Below are 17,397 nucleotides of genomic sequence, written 5' to 3'. Positions count from 1 at the left end.
TTCACTTTGCTAATGTTGAACTTTCACTTTGCTAATATGTATTCACTTGTCTCTTTAAGTTAATTTTATATGATGTAATTCAATCTATAATTCATCTAATTTCCTGTTTATGTTCTAGCCTTCAAGTGTTGTACGTTCCTAATTCAGTTACCATAATTCCATGACATAATTCAAATAAAATTTAAAAAAAATTTAAGAGAAATTCAAACACTCTTTTTTTTTGAGAAAATGTATGAAAACTTTTAAGTTTCTATTGGTTTTTATGTTTCTTCCCTGAAAAAAAACATGTTTTTGTGCAGTTTTGAGATCTTCGGGTAAGACGGACACCTGATATTGGAATGTTGAACACCATGAAGGCTAAGATGGACACCTTTAGAAAACGTTGGAAATTGAAGAGGTTTACATTATTTTAACAAATTCTTGGCCAATTGCAACGATATTTCATTCAGCCTTTAATTTAGGAATTGTAAGCGCCACTTCTAACACCTCGAAGAATGCACTGTCTAAAGCAGGTTTGTCAAACTGGCGTGTCGCTTCCATTCTGAATGCGGCCGCGAGAATATTTTGTGAATTTCTTAAATCACTGCTAACCAAAAATATGTTATTACCATTTGTCGAAGTGCATTAAACTTCCCAGAGAAGAACAATAAATTTGTCGCTTTTAAAATAACGAAATAACGAAAATAACATTTGTCTACCCATAAAATCTAACACACTTATTCTACACGTACGTACAGAGCAACCAAGACCCTTAAGAAACATTAAATCGAATCGAAACTCAGTAGTATTATGTTTCGATTAAATTCTGAATATTAGCATAATTTTGTGCAGACTCGATTGCATATTTTATATGAAACATCAGATTTGCGTCAACTGTCTAGAAACGAAATAGGAATGAAAATTATATACAGATAGTTGAACGCTTTTTATTTGAACGATCGATAGATCGATAGAACGCTCGAACGATAGTTGGCTGACAGTTCAATTAAAAAACATGCGTTTGTATGGGAAAACCGGTTTTTGAAAATTTCCCAAAAATCTTATGACATGCCGAGAAAACACACATTCAATAGTTGGCAGGGAATCGATGTTCAAACCAGTGAGTTCGGACTGTACACACACTTAGAAACTTCGCAACAACTAGTGCGCGATTGTTGGAATCGCATCCACGGGTCAAAAACATTTCCGATCTTAGTTTATCTCAAAAACAATTAGATCTTAAGTTATTTTCAGGCTATGTGGCAATTTTATTCCCTAAATAAATTATGGAGGCATATAATAATGTAAAAATAATTTTGCTTTGTGGCATATTCATAGGAACATTCAGAAAATTGCTTAGTATGCCCAATTTTCCCCGCTTTATCCTTCTTGCGGCCCTCTGATGAAACGAATTTGACACAGCTGATCTAAAACATTTTTGAAATATCGCGCACTAACAGCTGACGTTGCACCAACTTACAGAACAGTCTAAAACTTCGCTTTAGGAATTTACTCCAGGAAAGTCCGCGAGCATATTTGAGCATATTTGAGGGACTTGTAAATAGGTGAAGCCATTTTTTACATTGAAGATTGAACTTTTTGATATCTGTTAAACAATAGAATCTCTCATATATTCCTGGACGATTTCATATCAGTGCTACCTCCTTTTGTTGATTAAAATTGTCCATGTCGTGACAAAATATTGGGTTTCGTGAAGTGCCTCATCAGCGTCTTTGGACGTTTCCATTAAAGCTGTTTCATGAAATAAATTCATCACCAATTGATATAAGAAGTAAAATAACTCAACAAATTTGATGTCCATCTTTCCCTACGACAAAGTGTCTGTCTTTCCTGCTTTGGTGTCAGGATTCATAAACCACCAAAAAAAACAATATTTTGTATTGCTTTCATCCTCGTTCTTTTGCCAACTGCTATTTTGCTTAGTTATCTCTTATTCATGTAATAAAACTTCCGAAAATATAAAGAATTCAAGTTACAGAGCTTAAGATCCGTAATAGTAAAATTAGATCCACAAGGGTGCGCACGATTGAAAATTTGTTTTGTTTGTGAATTTAACTAATTTTACATATATTATGCCGACAATATTCTCAAATGTGTCGTTTTACCTCCAATTTGGATTCTGTATAGTTGAATTATACGAAAATTACATTTTACATGCATTTATGAGAAGTGTCCATCTTACCCGCAGTGTTCGTCTTTACCGTTCGTCCACCTTCCCCTACATACAGCGCCTACCACAACTATATTAACAGTCTGTTTTTCGCGATTTGCGGAAAACACATAAAAGTTAGATAAAAATAGTGAATTTATGAATTGTGAAGAATGCTATTACACTTTTTTTTCAGGAGGAAGGGCATTACCGTATTGCTCAAAATATTTTTTTTTTTAATTTTTAAAACCATTAGGGTAATCGTTGTGGTTGCAACTGGTGGTGGTATTGCACTAAAATGCGGTCCATGCGGCAAATTAAAAGTAATTATGTTATTTTTGTTAGTGTGAAATGCGAATGTGAGGCTTAATACTTTTAAAAAAGGTTTAAAAGTAAAATGGAGCCATCCCGTTACATAGTGACCGAAAAATCCATTACTTTGTGAAATGTGTCAACTTTTTTCCAAAATCCTTAGGATGTCATAACGAAACTCATATTTCTGTTAACGTTCTAAATGACCATATAACCACGCAATGACTAGTTTTTCAATATAACTGTTATGAAATGTTATTGTTTAACTAAAATTATTTGCCTTTTGTCGATATTTATGCATTTTTTACCATAGTGCCATTTTAGGTACACAAAACAGGCATGTTCCTATAGTGGTTATAGTTATAAAATCAATAAAAACAGATCATTTTCGATTTTTAGAGGATTTTTTCACATGTCGTACTGTTTTCACTAAAATAAGCAACGGCAATGAGTTTTCCGTAGGTAATTTACCAAAAAAGGCCAAAATTCGCTTATTTAACTGAATGGAAAAAATAACTTCAAATCAAGCACACTCTTCCGGGTGTGGGTTGACGGCAGGTGTGATGCAGTACTTTAGTCAATAGTTTCATCAATCAAATTTATACATTTTTTACGATCAAATCACGCAAGAAATCAATATTATAGCAGTAATCTTTGCTATTTATACGAAAACAGCTTTGAAACTAAAAATTCGTTGAACAGTAAAACCCCGCCGCAGTCGCGTAACAGTAAACGCACTTGTTGATGACCTGAGAACCGAATGTGTGCGAACAGACAGCGTCCACGGGCCTGCCCACGCCCGAATGCAGAGCCGATGACATACGATTCTATCTTCACCATTAACATGAGAGGGACAGACCCAGCCAACAATTTCCGAAGGCGCCCCGTGTAAAAAAATTTTACTTTAAGCTTTCCTTAAGTTTTTACACTAGCAGCAGCTAAAGTAAAAACTTTCAGCACGGCACAAACCGACGCACACATTCAAATGCTTGGATTGCTGGTCCTGCTCACGCATACATTTGTATTTATCCCTCCCCTTATATTTTCGGATTTCTGGTTGTAGTAGTGACGCTTTTTCTTTTTGCTTTATGCACACTTTCGCATGCTATTTATTGGACCTCCTCTTTCCACATGCGTTTTGGCACACTCACACTCTGTACATGGCTGGATGCTTCACCCCCTACAATTGTAGCGGTTCCGTTACCCGGTCCTCTCGTTCCTCCTTCTGCCCTTCTCGCTAGGACATCCTCGACTGGTGCTGCGCGTGTTCAGCCGGCGCCTGTCTGGAAATGACGTCACGGACTGGTGCTACGCATGTTTAGCCGTATCCTTGGCGTCCTTGAAGTGCGCTCTTCTATGAAAGAGCTGTGTTGAAATCTATTGATAAAAATTAACCAATAATTAATCCATGTGTTTTATTAAAAAAAACAGCTAAACAACACATAGGATAGAAACGCTTACCTTGATATTTTAAAACCGGACACCGGTTTAAAACGGTTTCCTTCCATCGATCGTTTTGCAGGATGTTGGCAAGGACAACAGGTAACCGTCGATTATCATGCGCGTGCACCTTTAACTTTTCAGACGACAAGCGTTAGTTGTACATTCAATACATTTGATTGAAGCACACACGAGCACAACTTACCTTAGAAATTTACAAGGATAAATCATTCCATAACTGAAGAAGAAGGAACACGGTACAAAACGTAAACGAGCAAAGTACGGGGCACAAGAAATCACACATCACTCCAACACATCCTTCCACAGTGAAAGTTCTGGACAGACTGAGGATGCCTAACACCCGGATGAGCGCGATAGCAAAAAAATCATGGGAGATCGAGAGAGATGGGTAGTCTCGGTTTAGCGGAATACGCATGCAGATGCATGCGTGTGTGTCGCTCGAAGGATATCGGTTTCCCCTTCTCCTGTTTTTCGTTCATAGGCCACACGATCGGCGTTGTGCAGTCCAACATCTGGAGAAAGAAGACATGCTCTTTCGCTTTGGCACACAGGAAAGTTTTCCAACAGCGGGGGCCTTCACGATTCTAGTTAGTTTTTTGTATGGAGTTTGACAGTTGGAGGCTGAAATCATGTAAACACTCCATACAAAACCACACAAAAAACTAGCCTGCAATTTTCAGTCTAGATTATTCTAGCCTCAAAGCTAGAATTAGATTCGAGTACCTGCTCAAAAACACGGGTTTGTTTACATTTATCCCAAGGTGCATTAAAGAGATCTGGTGATGGAATCCAGAATCAAAGTACATGTAGTCCAGGTGGTCTCATAGCATGTTTTATAACCAAATTTGAATAACACTTTTTGACAGGATGGGTGAAAACTTTTGTTCAAACAAGCATTCTGAAGGCATAACGAATACACAAAACACTCTTAAAATCTTCATTCAGAAACAGAAGCGATAAAAATCAGTCTTCTAAATTCATACACCTTGGGATAAGTCCACCTGTATATTATACCCACTTAGATAGCTGCTCGAAAACTGATATACAATGCAAAAAGCTGACAGGCTGAAATTTCAGCCTACGAGCTTAAAACGGAAAGGCCCCCAGCTTCGGTTTTGCTGGTTGGGGAGCTTATAACCCGAACGTACCCGAAAGGTATGCATGCTTCAGGATCAGGAAGGTAAGGACAAGGCAAAAGAGACACAGAAAAATTTCCTCACGGCTACACATGTCCTTTTGATGCGTTGTCTATGCGTCTCGCTCGGTATCATAGCGGCATACGGCAGGTAAGCAGTACAAATGCTGCTACCTGATACGCACACATGTTTAATTGTAAATGTTAAGTGATTGGCCATAAATGGCCTTATCACTGATCTTATAAACGAAACTTATAATACCATAAAGCATCACAGTACAATGTAACATCAGCACACAATAAATAACAAAGAGTATCACAACAAGAAAAACAGGTTAACCTAGGGAATTCAAGTCGAAAGAGTCATAGTGCGCATTAAATCGGAAAGCCATCGCAGTCAAAGGTTCATTATCGCTATATGCACGTCTAGTTTGGTCAACTCTTAGTAGCCTAAAGTTTCTTGAAATACGAGCAGGTACGTTGAAATTAACTCTAGCTAAAAGGTCCGGTGAATCTATCTCTCGTAGGATGATTTTCTTCATGAACAATATTTGCGCCGTTTCGCGACGAGTAGCGAGAGATTCGAGTCCAAAAATTAAACACCGGGCATGATAACTAGGTCTCGCTGCTACGTTACGCCAGGGTGTGAACCGTAAGACCAAACGGGTGAATTTTTTCTGCACTGACTCAATCTTATTCGACCATAACGACGACGATGGGCACCAAACTACTGAGGAGTATTCTAAGATGGATCTGACTAGTGATTTGTAGAGTGCGACAAGACAATGTGGGTCGGAGAATTCTCTCGACTGCCTGCGTATAAATCCTAGCATTCTTTTCGCTCTATCAATAATTTCGTTATGATGCACATGAAAGTCAAGTTTACGGTCAAGAGTAACTCCTAAGTCTTTTACTGCACTGTGTCGTTGTAATTGTGTACCGGAGATGCAGTAGTTACACTATTGGACAATTAGAACGGTGAAACGACATGGACAAACATTTATCAACAGAAATTTGTAGGTCGTTGTTCAGACACCAGTCGGAAAAAGAGTCGATCGATGCTTGCAGGACAAGACAATCACCAAAACACCTCACAGGAAAAAAAAGTCTAAGATCGTCCGCATACAATAAACATTCAGATTCCCTTACTGCAGTAGTAACGTCATTGAAAAATAGAGAAAACAGCAAGGGTCCAAGGTTACTACCCTGTGGCACGCCTGAACAACTCACGAATTCCCTAGATGTCAGACAATCAACTTTGACTCGATATCGACGATTGGTGAGGTAAGATTCGAACCACTCCACTAAAGGGGTAGAGAATCCAAGACGAGCAAGCTTTGCCAACAACAAGCGATGATTCACCCGATCAAAGGCAGCCTTAAGGTCGGTATAGATGACATCCATCTGGGCTCCCGAAGCGAATGCAGCATGGCAGTGAGATACAAACTCCACCAAATTGGTGGTCACACTGCGGCGAGGGAAGAACCCGTGTTGGCGTGTTGATATCAGCGAGCGGCAACAGTTCAAGAGCGAGTTCTGGACGACGACTTCAAAAACCTTAGCACTTGCAGGCAAAGTAGTAATGCCACGGTAGTTTTCCACTAAGCTCTTATCACCCTTTTTATGCACAGGAAACATGTAGGACGATTTCCATGCTGCTGGAAACATACGCTGATTGAGCGAGAGTGTGAAGATACGAGCCAGAGGTCCGGCCAAAACTTCGCTGCATTTGGCAAGAACTGCGGTTGGAATACCATCAGGTCCAGGGTTGTAGGATGGTTTGACCTGCTTGAGCGCCTTTAGCACAGAATTTCTGGAGATGTTTATGTCACGCACATTAACATCGACAGCGTCGGAGGGCACATCCGACGAGCAGTTGAGAGCAGCATCCAATGAGAAGCCAGGAGCTTCAGTGGCAAACGAACTCATGAAACGATCGGCAAATAAATTGCAGGTTTCCTCTTTGGTACACGAAGTTGTTCCATTAAAGGAAACTATAGCTGGCAGGGAGCTGTTTTTCCGTTTTGTGTCGACATACCTCCAAAATTTTTTCGGTTTTCTTCTTAAGCTGAACTGTATACGGATCAAAAAACGAGAGTGAAGTGGTCTATTATAGCTTCGATATACATTGTGTGCAGCGATGAACCACAATCTCGATTCTTGTGTTCCACTGTTTTGATAAAACCGATAGCAGGAAGATTTGTTTCGTTTTAAGCGGCGTAATTGAGCATTACCCCACGGTGGACCCTGTCGTGGACGTTTTATAGGGGAACAGGCAGATAAATGTTCCGTAAATTTCCGATTGAACATATCGAGTGCATGGTTTACGTCCGGGTTTCCATCAAAGAATGACCAGTCAGAAGATTGCTGTAGATCATTTAGAATCGAAAAGTTAGTGCGACTGTAGTCGAGCATGCCTGATTCTTGATGTGATGTTGTATGATGTTCTGCTTTGGCTAAGCCGTTCGGCAGGCACAGCTCTATAGGCGGATGATAGCAATCAATAGCAATTATAGGGATGGGTGTTATTGTCGGTGGAGAGCATTGTTGCAGGATATCGTCGCATACAAAGATCAAATCGAAGTAGCTAATCGACGCATTATGAATTTTGTTAATCTGGTACAGTCCGTTGCTATTCATACTGTTGGCACGTTTGCCATGCGGTTTGTCAGCACATAAAATATTTGTTTATAAAGATCGGTTGTCACTTGACCATTCGCGATAATCCGGGCTGGTTATCGAACCGAGCACCAGGTGGCGTTAGACAGGAGGATAACACCGACAACAGAAGATAAACAGGGGTAGATAGAAACAAGGCGAGAGGGAAATGAAGTTACGTCCGATAGAGAGAGAGAGAGAAAGAGAGAGAGAATACGAGAAATTAGGTCACGGTCGAGAACAGGGGTCACCAAGGGTCATGCTATCTCGGTACGCATTCAAAGAGCAGTACGCAAACGATCAGCTGAGAGACCGGACTATTTTTAAACCGCGCCTACACCCGAAAACCATTGTTCGCTTGTGAAATCGCCGTTACAAAAACCCGGAATAAAATTAATTGTTTAGTGAATTCTAAAGCTTGGTTAGTGAATTCTAAAGCAACAAATTTTAAAAAAGCCGCTATTGAACAAAGCACATACATGGACGACTACTTCGATAGTGGCGACACGTTGGAAGAGGCAATTAATAGGGCAAAACAAGTACGGCACATTCATGCGCAGGCTGGATTCAATATGAGAAACTGGGTGAGCAACAACAATGCTGTCCTCGAAGGTCTGGAGGAATCAACGAGCGATCGTGATCTGTTTATAAACTTCGGTCAAGAGGGTAAGCACCCACGCGTGCTTGGATTAATATGGGACCCCGTATCAGACTCATTCAAATTTTCTGCAAACTGGCATGAAGAGCTGAAACCATACATTGATGGCACCAAGAAGCCTACTAAGCGCATAGTTCTGCGAATCATCATGAGTCTGTTTGACCCATTGGGACTTGTGGCGCCAGTGCTCATCCATGGCAGAATGATGATGCAAGATCTCTGGCGTGATAACCTAAAATGGGATGATGAACTAAATGAAACACAGTATAACAAGTTTAAACGATGGACGGCACTCCTTCCCAGTATCCATTCCCTAAGAATCCCGCGATGCTACTTTGGAGTGAACACGTCAAACACCCATGCTCCCCTACAATTGCACATTTTTACCGACGCTAGTGAGTTGGAGTACGGCTGTGCGGCCTACTTCAGAAGAGAGACTCCTAGCGGTATACGTTGTGCGCTAGTTATGGCACGAAGTAAAGTAGCCCCCTTACAACACCTGACGATCCCCAAGCTAGAATTACAGGCAGCGCTACTGGGCGCAAGACTAAAACGCATGGTATGCGACAGCCACGACCTGGAAATTAAAGCCACGTACTTCCACACAGATTCTGAAGTAGTGCTTTCGTGGATCAGAACACCTACCCATGAACTAAAGCAGTTTGTAGCATGTCGAGTAGGCGAAATATTGTCACTATCAGACTCAAAGGAATGGAGACACGTCCCTACTAAAGAAAACCCTGCCGATTGTTTAACAAAGTGGGGGAGGGATACTATGATAGATTCACAAGGCAGATGGCTTAACGGACCTGCGTTTCTGTATCTGAATGAGAACAACTGGCCTGAGCAAAAACCGATTGAAGCTACAAACCAGGAACGAAAAACATGCTACATCTCAGTGCACTCAAGCCCAGCGTCACTCCATAGAGAGCTAGTAGTAGATGCATTCAGAATTTCCAGTTGGAAAGTTTTAGTACGAACTGTCGCAAATCTTTGGCGTTTCGTTTCCAATTGTCGGCGTAAAGCAAAAGGTCTGCCAATACAATCCCTTAAAGCCACCAAAAGGCAAATCGGCAGTATCAAACAAAAAATAGCAGCAGAACATAACCTAACCAGCGAAGAATACAAGAAAGCCGAACGATTTCTGCTGCAAAACGCACAGATGGATGCTTTTGAGAAAGAAGTTCAGGTGTTAGCTAAGTCCAACTCGACTCACGCCCCACATACCACTCAAAACGAAACTGCACCTCAAGTACCACGCAATAGCACGCTTTATGGCTTAAACCCCTTTTTAGATGAGTTTGGGATCCTGCGAATCGATGGGCGCACAGCCAAAGCTCATCACATTCCCTTCGATACAAGATACCCCATCATCCTACCGAAAACACACTACGTTACAACACTTATTTTGAGGGAGTATCATCAACGCTTTGGTCACGCTAACAACGAGACTATGGTAAACGAAGTACGGCAACGATTCTACATAAAACACCTGCGATCCAGCGTGGCCAGAATCGCCAAAAACTGTCAACGATGCAAAATCAAGAAGACGCAACCATCACAGCCACGAATGGCACCGTTGCCAGAAGCAAGGCTTACTCCATATGTACGTCCGTTTTGTAAAGTGGGAGTAGATTATTTAGGGCCGATCGAGGTGGTTAATTCGAGGCGCAAGGAAAAGCGTTACATTGCAGTATTCACCTGTTTAGTGACGAGAGCGGTGCATTTAGAAGTAGCGCACAGCCTTTCTACTGAAGCCTGCATTATGGCGATAAGACGTTTCGTTAGCAGACGCGGAGCTCCCAGCGAGATATTTTCCGACAACGGGACCAATTTCGTGGGAGCCAATAATGAAATCACGAAACAACTGGCGGACATCAACTACTCTTGTGCCGAAACATTCACCGGTGTTCAGACGAGATGGACATTTAATCCCCCTTCGGCACCCCATATGGGAGGCGCATGGGAACGGATGGTGCGAAGTGTTAAGGAAGCTATGCTAGCACTGGATGACGGTAGGAAACTGAACGACGAGATACTTCTAACCGCATTAGCCGATTCAGAAAGTCTGATCAACTCCCGACCGCTTACCTATATGCCGCAAAGCTCGTCAAATGCAGAAGCGCTTACACCAAACCACTTTCTGTTAGGGAGTTCGTGCGGAACCAAGGAGCAGCTGCGTCCCAACGTAGATTTAGCAGAAACACTAAGAAGCAGCTACAAACGATCTACAGCTTTAGCCGATGCGATGTGGGACCGTTGGTTGAAGGAGTATTTGCCAGCCCTGAACACAAGGTCCAAATGGCGAGAAGATACGCGTCGGTTGAATGTTGGCGATCTTGTATTCATCGCTGAGGGTCCGCGGAAGAATTGGTTGAGGGCGAAGGTTGAGGAGACGATAGCCGGTAAAGACGGCAGAATAAGGCAGGTGGTAGTGCGGACGGCAAACGGCAAGTCACTAAAAAGACCAGTAGTTAAAATCGCTGTTCTTGATGTTGAGTGCTATTGCGATACAGTATAGGAAAGTTACCACCCTTCAAACACTTTATCTTTATCGTCACAGAGCAAACGCGCTATTTATTTAGTAAATCCTTGAAAGCGTAAAGGATTGACGGGGTGGAGTGTTGGCACGTTTGCCATGCGGTTTGTCAGCACATAAAATATTTGTTTATAAAGATCGGTTGTCACTTGACTATTCGCGATAATCCGGGCTGGTTATCGAACCGAGCACCAGGTGGCGTTAGACAGGAGGATAACACCGACAACAGAAGATAAACAGGGGTAGATAGAAACAAGGCGAGAGGGAAATGAAGTTACGTCCGATAGAGAGAGAGAGAGAGAAAGAGAGAGAGAATACGAGAAATTAGGTCACGGTCGAGAACAGGGGTCACCACATGCTATCTCGGTACGCATTCAAAGAGCAGTACGCAAACGATCAGCTGAGAGACCGGGCTATTTTTAAACCGCGCCTACACCCGAAAACCATTGTTCGCTTGTGAAATCGCCGTTACAAAAACCCGGAATAAAATTAATTGTTTAGTGAATTCTAAAGCTTGGTTAGTGAATTCTAAAGCAACACATACAATCAAGAAGAAGGCGACAGTTGTCCGTGATCCTCGAGCTTTCGTAGTCAACTTGGAGCATAAGTGGATTTGTTGCATCGGGTATCCAATTCAGGTTTGACAAATTGAAGTCCCCGAATAACAAACACATTTCATTAGCTTTACATGCTACGTCGTCAATAGTTGTATGAATAACCGACGTGTTATTTGCCATGTCAGGAGGAACATACATTGCGCCGATAACATACGTTTTCTTCATACTGTAAATCTGTAACCAAAGTTGCTCGACAGTGTCTGTTGTAGAACATAAGAGTACTCGCAAATGTGAGGCGACAGCTATGAGAACCCCACCACCTTTGGTTTTCCTACTATTTCTGTCATTACGGTCCTTTCTGAAGACGAACACATCTATTCGGGTTGGCTCGGTAAAGGTCGGGTTTACCCGACGGAGTAGCCGGAACGTAAAGGCGCAGACCCAAGTAGCAACCGAAGCTTTTTTCTCCCAGTTTCAACCCCCTCATGTCCAAAAACTGCCGCTCACTATTCCTATCTCATTTCTACATTCTACAACGTTTGTAGCGTTCTCGCTCATCAGGGTGCTAGTCAATTCTCTCTTGCCACACGAAGAGAATTCTCCTGCACACTTCGTGTGTTTGATTCTACCCATCCCTGTTGAACACAAGTCATTTTCTTCCATCGCACTCATCTGGGTGTTTGCTCTTTTCCATCCAAGCCAAAGAGTGACTTCAGTGTGCTCTGAACCGTGGACAGGAGAGTGTGTGTTTGTGTGCTGCGTGAACTATTTTTCCTGCGTAAAACACTTTCCCGTACTGCACCATCCGCGGTGTTCTTTTTGCTTCATCGGAGGACGAATTTTTATCATTTAATTGTATCGGTAAGTGTCCTTTTCTAAGTGTCTAGTGCTATGTGACATTTATTCTAAATAAAACATTGCATTTTACAAGTTTCAGATGTGTGCTGCTACCGCTAGCTGTTCTCCAAATCTCTTTAAAATGCGACACTGTGTGCACAGGCGTTCAAGGTTCAATTGATCCTCAAGCACAAAGGTAATTTAATCACATCTTTAAATCAAGTGTAATCTTTTTCATTTTTCAGTCATGGGTTCAAGCCCCAAATAGACCGTGCCGCCATACGTAGGATTGACTATCCTGCTATGGGGGGAAATCAATTAATCACTGAAAGCCAAAACCCAGAAGAGGTAAAGGCAGGCCTTGACCGATAACGGTTGTTGAGCCAAAGAAGAAGAAGAAGAATCTTCTCCCTATACAAAACGAAGTAAGAGGTGACGCTCACGTTACGCTCACGTCACGCTCATAGGTGACGCTTGCTCACTATAGGATCTTCCTGAACGAAAAAGTTACTCACTATAGAACGGTTTTGCTAACCAACTATGGGTGCTTGGATGATTTTTATTTCTTTGCGGTGTTTCCATTCTCCGAGACAACAAGCAATGGTAGCGTGATTGAATCATTGAGGCATTCAAATTAAAAGACATTAATGTTTTCTTCTACACACGTGTTGAAAGTGTATCAATAATAATCAAATTATTCCCAGTGATTCTAAATAATTATGTGGTAGAGATTCTACCACGCTCCATGCATTTTATCATGCGTAGTAGTGTTTTATTGTGTAGTTCAAAACGTTTCAATAAAAAGACTTGCTTCGAACTATCATGTACTTGCTTCAAACCATCATCCACGTGCAGTCAAATGCTTGCTTGAAAGGATTGCAAAATCGTACGCTATGAACGTTTAACAATTTCAATTTTTCATTGTACATTAACCCAAAAATGCTGGGTACCATGCAAAATAGTGAAACCATCGGAGCTGCATAACTAGGACTAAGTGAACAACTTTAAAACATGCATATAACGGGTTTATATTTCCCATGGATCGGGTCTCCATACGCAGATTGTTGGATAAGGCTAAGTACGAGTTGTGTTAAACATTTGGAAAAAAAATTGAATAATTGAATTTTAATATTTTGTAGCGGGTTCACGGAGTTTAGTCGTTCGGCTGTGTCGTTACCAGAAGAACCTAACCTAGCTATAATAATTCCCAATTATTATGGGATCAAGGTTGCTACAATTTATTCATCCATTGAAAGTATATCTTGCGGGAAAAACAATTGTATGGTTCAGCAGAGGAATTACAACTGAAATGCACTGTAAAACTGAAATGAACAGCAACTCCTATTGGGAAAAGTAATGGGATAATAATATACACGGAATAAGGACATTCCTGGGTCAGGGGTTCTTTTTTATATGAGCACATGATGAAGCTACAAAGTTAAATGAAGTTAGTTTAGTTGTTTTTATTAGCATTTAGCACTCCTGAATATCCATGGCTGCTTGGTACACAAATAGTCTTGCAGAAGATGGGGCACGGGTCAATAATAAGCCGTGACAGTGAGCCCTGTGGATGGAAGACTCGGACCCATATGTCATATGAACATGTCATGACATTTAATAGTAGCTATTCCATAAGTTCAGAATGACTAAATTAAATTTTCGTATGTCCTATATGGTTGTGAAAATGGTCAATGATAGCGGAATAGTCAAACATCTTCTTCTTTGCCACAACAACCGTTGTCGGCCAAGGCCTGCCTGCGCCACACCGGGGCTTGGTTTTTAGTGACTTTTTGATAAACCATAGCCGGATTTTAGTCAGTCATACTGGAAGTTGAACCCATGATTGACATGTAATTAAGTCGTTCGAGTTGGCAACTGTACCACGAGTCCAGCCGATAGTCAAACATAGTGGAAAAGAAAGTGGACCACGATTGCTAATGTAATGGAACAACTAACATTTGTAAATAAGACAAAAATATGGAAGGACTATGAACCGGGATCACAATAGGATGGAAGCCTGTACCAAGATAGCAACACGATCATAAAAAATATCAGTAAATAGACATCAAGAGAGAGCAGGAATGCTTACCTACATGTTTGAATGAAAACATTTAAATGTGCCCTCCAGTTAGTATACACGTCTTAGGTTCTGTTGCTTAAACGTGCAACCGGGCCAAATTAACTAGTTTTAACAAAGTGTGTCTATTAATTGTGTATTTTCATCAACAGCCTTCATACAACACCGCGGTTGAGGCGCGCCAAATCTGATGACATCTTTCCTGAACCAAGCAGGCTGAACACGCGCACCACCACGGGCGCCAGCGCGGTGTGAAGAGGGAAGAAGAAAAGACAGAATTGGAAACAGTCGCGCCAGGCTTCCAACCACCGTGTGTGTGTATGTAAGTATGTGAGAACACATGTGTGAATCCTCTTGTGGAAATTGCAAAAAGAAGAGAATAAAGAGTGTGAAGCAGCCCCTACTAGCAATAAGAATGAAAAAGTGTGCGACTTTCAGGCGAGGGGCATGTAGAAGCATGGGGAGACGGTTGGAAATACGCGGAATTACGCGGAGGCGCGAGCGTGTTTTGGTTTCTACACAGTTTTTGCGCTCACACAACATGTGTAAACATGTGATAATATGTGCGTTCACTTTCAGCCTGCGCGCTCAGTTTGGTTTTCTCGCAGCGGCATGCGGCTATCGGTATCTCGCTCGCACTAGTGCAGCGAGTGTTCCTCTGTGCGCTCCCTTTCTTGCCACCACACGAAATCGTCAGTTCAGCTCAAGCGTTCGCCGTGAAAGGCCGCGCGCGTGTTAGCCTAAGTCCCGGGCGATCGAAGATTCGCTAAGTGTTGAAGTGTTGTGCACATTGAAATGAAGCTGCGCTTTTCTTTCACCATTTATCTTAAATGTGTGATTTGCGCTGCTTTATTTCAATATTTTTTTACTGCATTGAACAGCAACAACGGTATTCATGCAGTTAGACGGCTATTTTAAATAAGACGATTTTTTAAATATAAATAATGTGTATGATTTTGTGGCAAGATTGTGTGAAGCTATGTGCGAAAATGCCCCTTTATTTGCAATAAAAGTGATAAAATATAAACCAAGTTTAATGTGTTCAAGTTTTTGTTTTGATTCGGGTGCACCAAGTCCGAATGAAGGGAAGCGCACAGCGTGCTACGAAAGAAACAAGTGGGAGGGAGTGTCAGTCCAGCGCAGCGCAATTCGCTGGAATCAAGTGGGAGGGGGTACCATGTGGTGTTTGGAATTATTGTTGATGGTTCGGTACGGGTTCGCGTCATAGGCCTAGTGGCAGCGCTGAGTTAGCACTTCGCGATTGGCGCGGTAAACTAATCGAACTTGACCTTGCGTAACAATTGAAATCAATCTGCGTCAGGTGAAAAAGCGAACTTCCAGTTATGCTAAACCGTGGGAACGACGTTATGCCACTTAGCATACGTTACCACGCAAACAATGAGAGCCCAAATTTTGAGTGATTCAGGCCGAGGGGTATGAGGAAGCTTGAGGAAGGAAGGAGAAACGCGCTGCGATGACAGTTCGCATTCTGTTTTACACGCGCGCTTCACTAACACCAATACAAATACCGTGCTTTGACGAGCCGTCTGTGAATGTGTGTGTGCCTTCTTTCAGCGAGGTCAACAACTTGGAGCTGCTCGTCACATCGTGTTGTCTCGCTTACACTACAGCATCGAACCATCGCTCCGTATGTCCCCCCTCCTACGCGTACGAAACCACCAGTACAGCGCGACGCTTTGCCGGAAATGGTTGTGCGCGTTTTGTTCTAAGTCCCACGCGCAGTGTTTGTGCGTTGGTGTGCATTTCGTTCAAAGTCTCGTGCGCCGGTGTGTTATGGTGAAGTGTGAAGTGAACGAACAATGAGCACAGACGCAAATGCAGTGCGTGGATCGACAGGTAAGAATTTGCTGAACAGAGGCAACACAGATTGTCGACAAGTTTCCCGCAGCCTGGCTCGACCCGGTACTTTACAGTACGACGCCATTCGTAAGTATGAAGGATTCTAAATGTGTTGTGAAAGTGTAATTTATGTTTCAATAAAGTGTTTAATGAAATAAAAAATGACCGTGTTTGTGTTTGTTGTTAGAATAAGTGCGTATTTGCGATCGTGGCAATGCATGAAAGAAAACGAGAAACGAAAGAAACAAATATCTTTGGATGTGTTGGTAGCATGGCTCGAAAGAACACAAACACTTTGAGAACTGCAGAGCGCACCGTGCGTTACGGGTGGGGAGGGGGAGGGCTCGCGCGAGGGTGTAACTCATTCCTCTAAGAGTAACTGCTAACGGGGGACGGCACTCAAATCACTCAAAAAATACACTCATTTTGCCGGACGGGTAACCTTTTGGATTGGGGTTTTGCTGACCGGCCAGCTGATACACGATGCGTTTGTTGGAGATAGTAGAGCCTTACCTTGGGTAGGGGGACAATACTGCTCATAAGTGAGTTGAAGGGACAAGATGTACGATCCTATGTCCGATCAGAACTGACCTACTGTCCGTTCTGATAGCTTTATTTATACTCCCATCTTAAGAAAGCTAGCGCACATTTGTTCACCAGATGTTTACGCTCGTAACTTTCTCTTTCGCAACTTCATGCGCTTTGACAAACGCATGTTTGTCAAGAGGGTCGCCTTCCTGGTGGGCTTTTACAATTTACAATGTTTTGCTTGAGGTCTAATGCGTTTCTTATGCTAATTGTTCTTCCTTATTTATGACCTACTTTGGAGGTCTTCCTTGTTTATTTCCTACTTGGGTGGTGCGACCACCATGGTAAAACACGGAACTGCGTGTGCAGTAAAGCACGGGACGCATGTGCAGTGTTTTACTCGGCTGTTAGCATTCATGCGTCAAGCGGGTACGCGATAGCATGGATGCTACAACCAGCTCAGCGCAGCGCAAGCCGAAAGAAACGGGAAGGAATGGGTATGATGAAACAGCGCGAGCGAGCGTTCTTTACAGCAAGAGCGCCTCGTGTATTTTAAAGGCAAGCAAGAGAGCGCATTCTCTCCGTGGTAGCGCTCCATCCGCCATTTTTAATTTCGAGCCCAAAAC

The 17,397-nt window shown here is 42.3% G+C and overlaps 1 protein-coding gene and 2 long non-coding RNA genes across 3 annotated transcripts; 2 read left to right on the top strand and 1 right to left on the bottom strand.

Annotated features, from left to right (window-relative positions):
- Nucleotides 1-3,373: 3,373 nt before the first annotated feature.
- Nucleotides 3,374-4,262, bottom strand: LOC121593621. Its single transcript, XR_006004808.1, has 3 exons — nt 4,107-4,262; nt 3,923-4,037; nt 3,374-3,838 (listed from the first exon to the last, which is right to left on the bottom strand). It is a non-coding gene; the product is annotated as an uncharacterized LOC121593621 (long non-coding RNA).
- Nucleotides 4,263-8,194: 3,932 nt separating this feature from the next.
- Nucleotides 8,195-10,894, top strand: LOC121591418. Its single transcript, XM_041911884.1, has 2 exons — nt 8,195-8,381; nt 9,669-10,894. Exons 1-2 carry the CDS (start codon nt 8,195-8,197, stop codon nt 10,892-10,894), a joined length of 1,413 nt encoding a protein of 470 aa, XP_041767818.1.
- Nucleotides 10,895-12,038: 1,144 nt separating this feature from the next.
- On the top strand, nt 12,039-14,646 carry LOC121592997. The gene is made up of 3 exons (XR_006004712.1): nt 12,039-12,330; nt 12,407-12,502; nt 14,536-14,646. It is a non-coding gene; the product is annotated as an uncharacterized LOC121592997 (long non-coding RNA).
- Nucleotides 14,647-17,397: the final 2,751 nt, after the last annotated feature.

This window comes from Anopheles merus, chromosome 2L (assembly GCF_017562075.2).
Source record: "Anopheles merus strain MAF chromosome 2L, AmerM5.1, whole genome shotgun sequence".
Taxonomy (NCBI): Eukaryota; Metazoa; Arthropoda; class Insecta; order Diptera; family Culicidae; genus Anopheles; species Anopheles merus.
The sequence above is the reverse complement of the archived record's forward strand: the minus strand, read 5'-3'. Positions and strand labels throughout refer to the sequence as shown.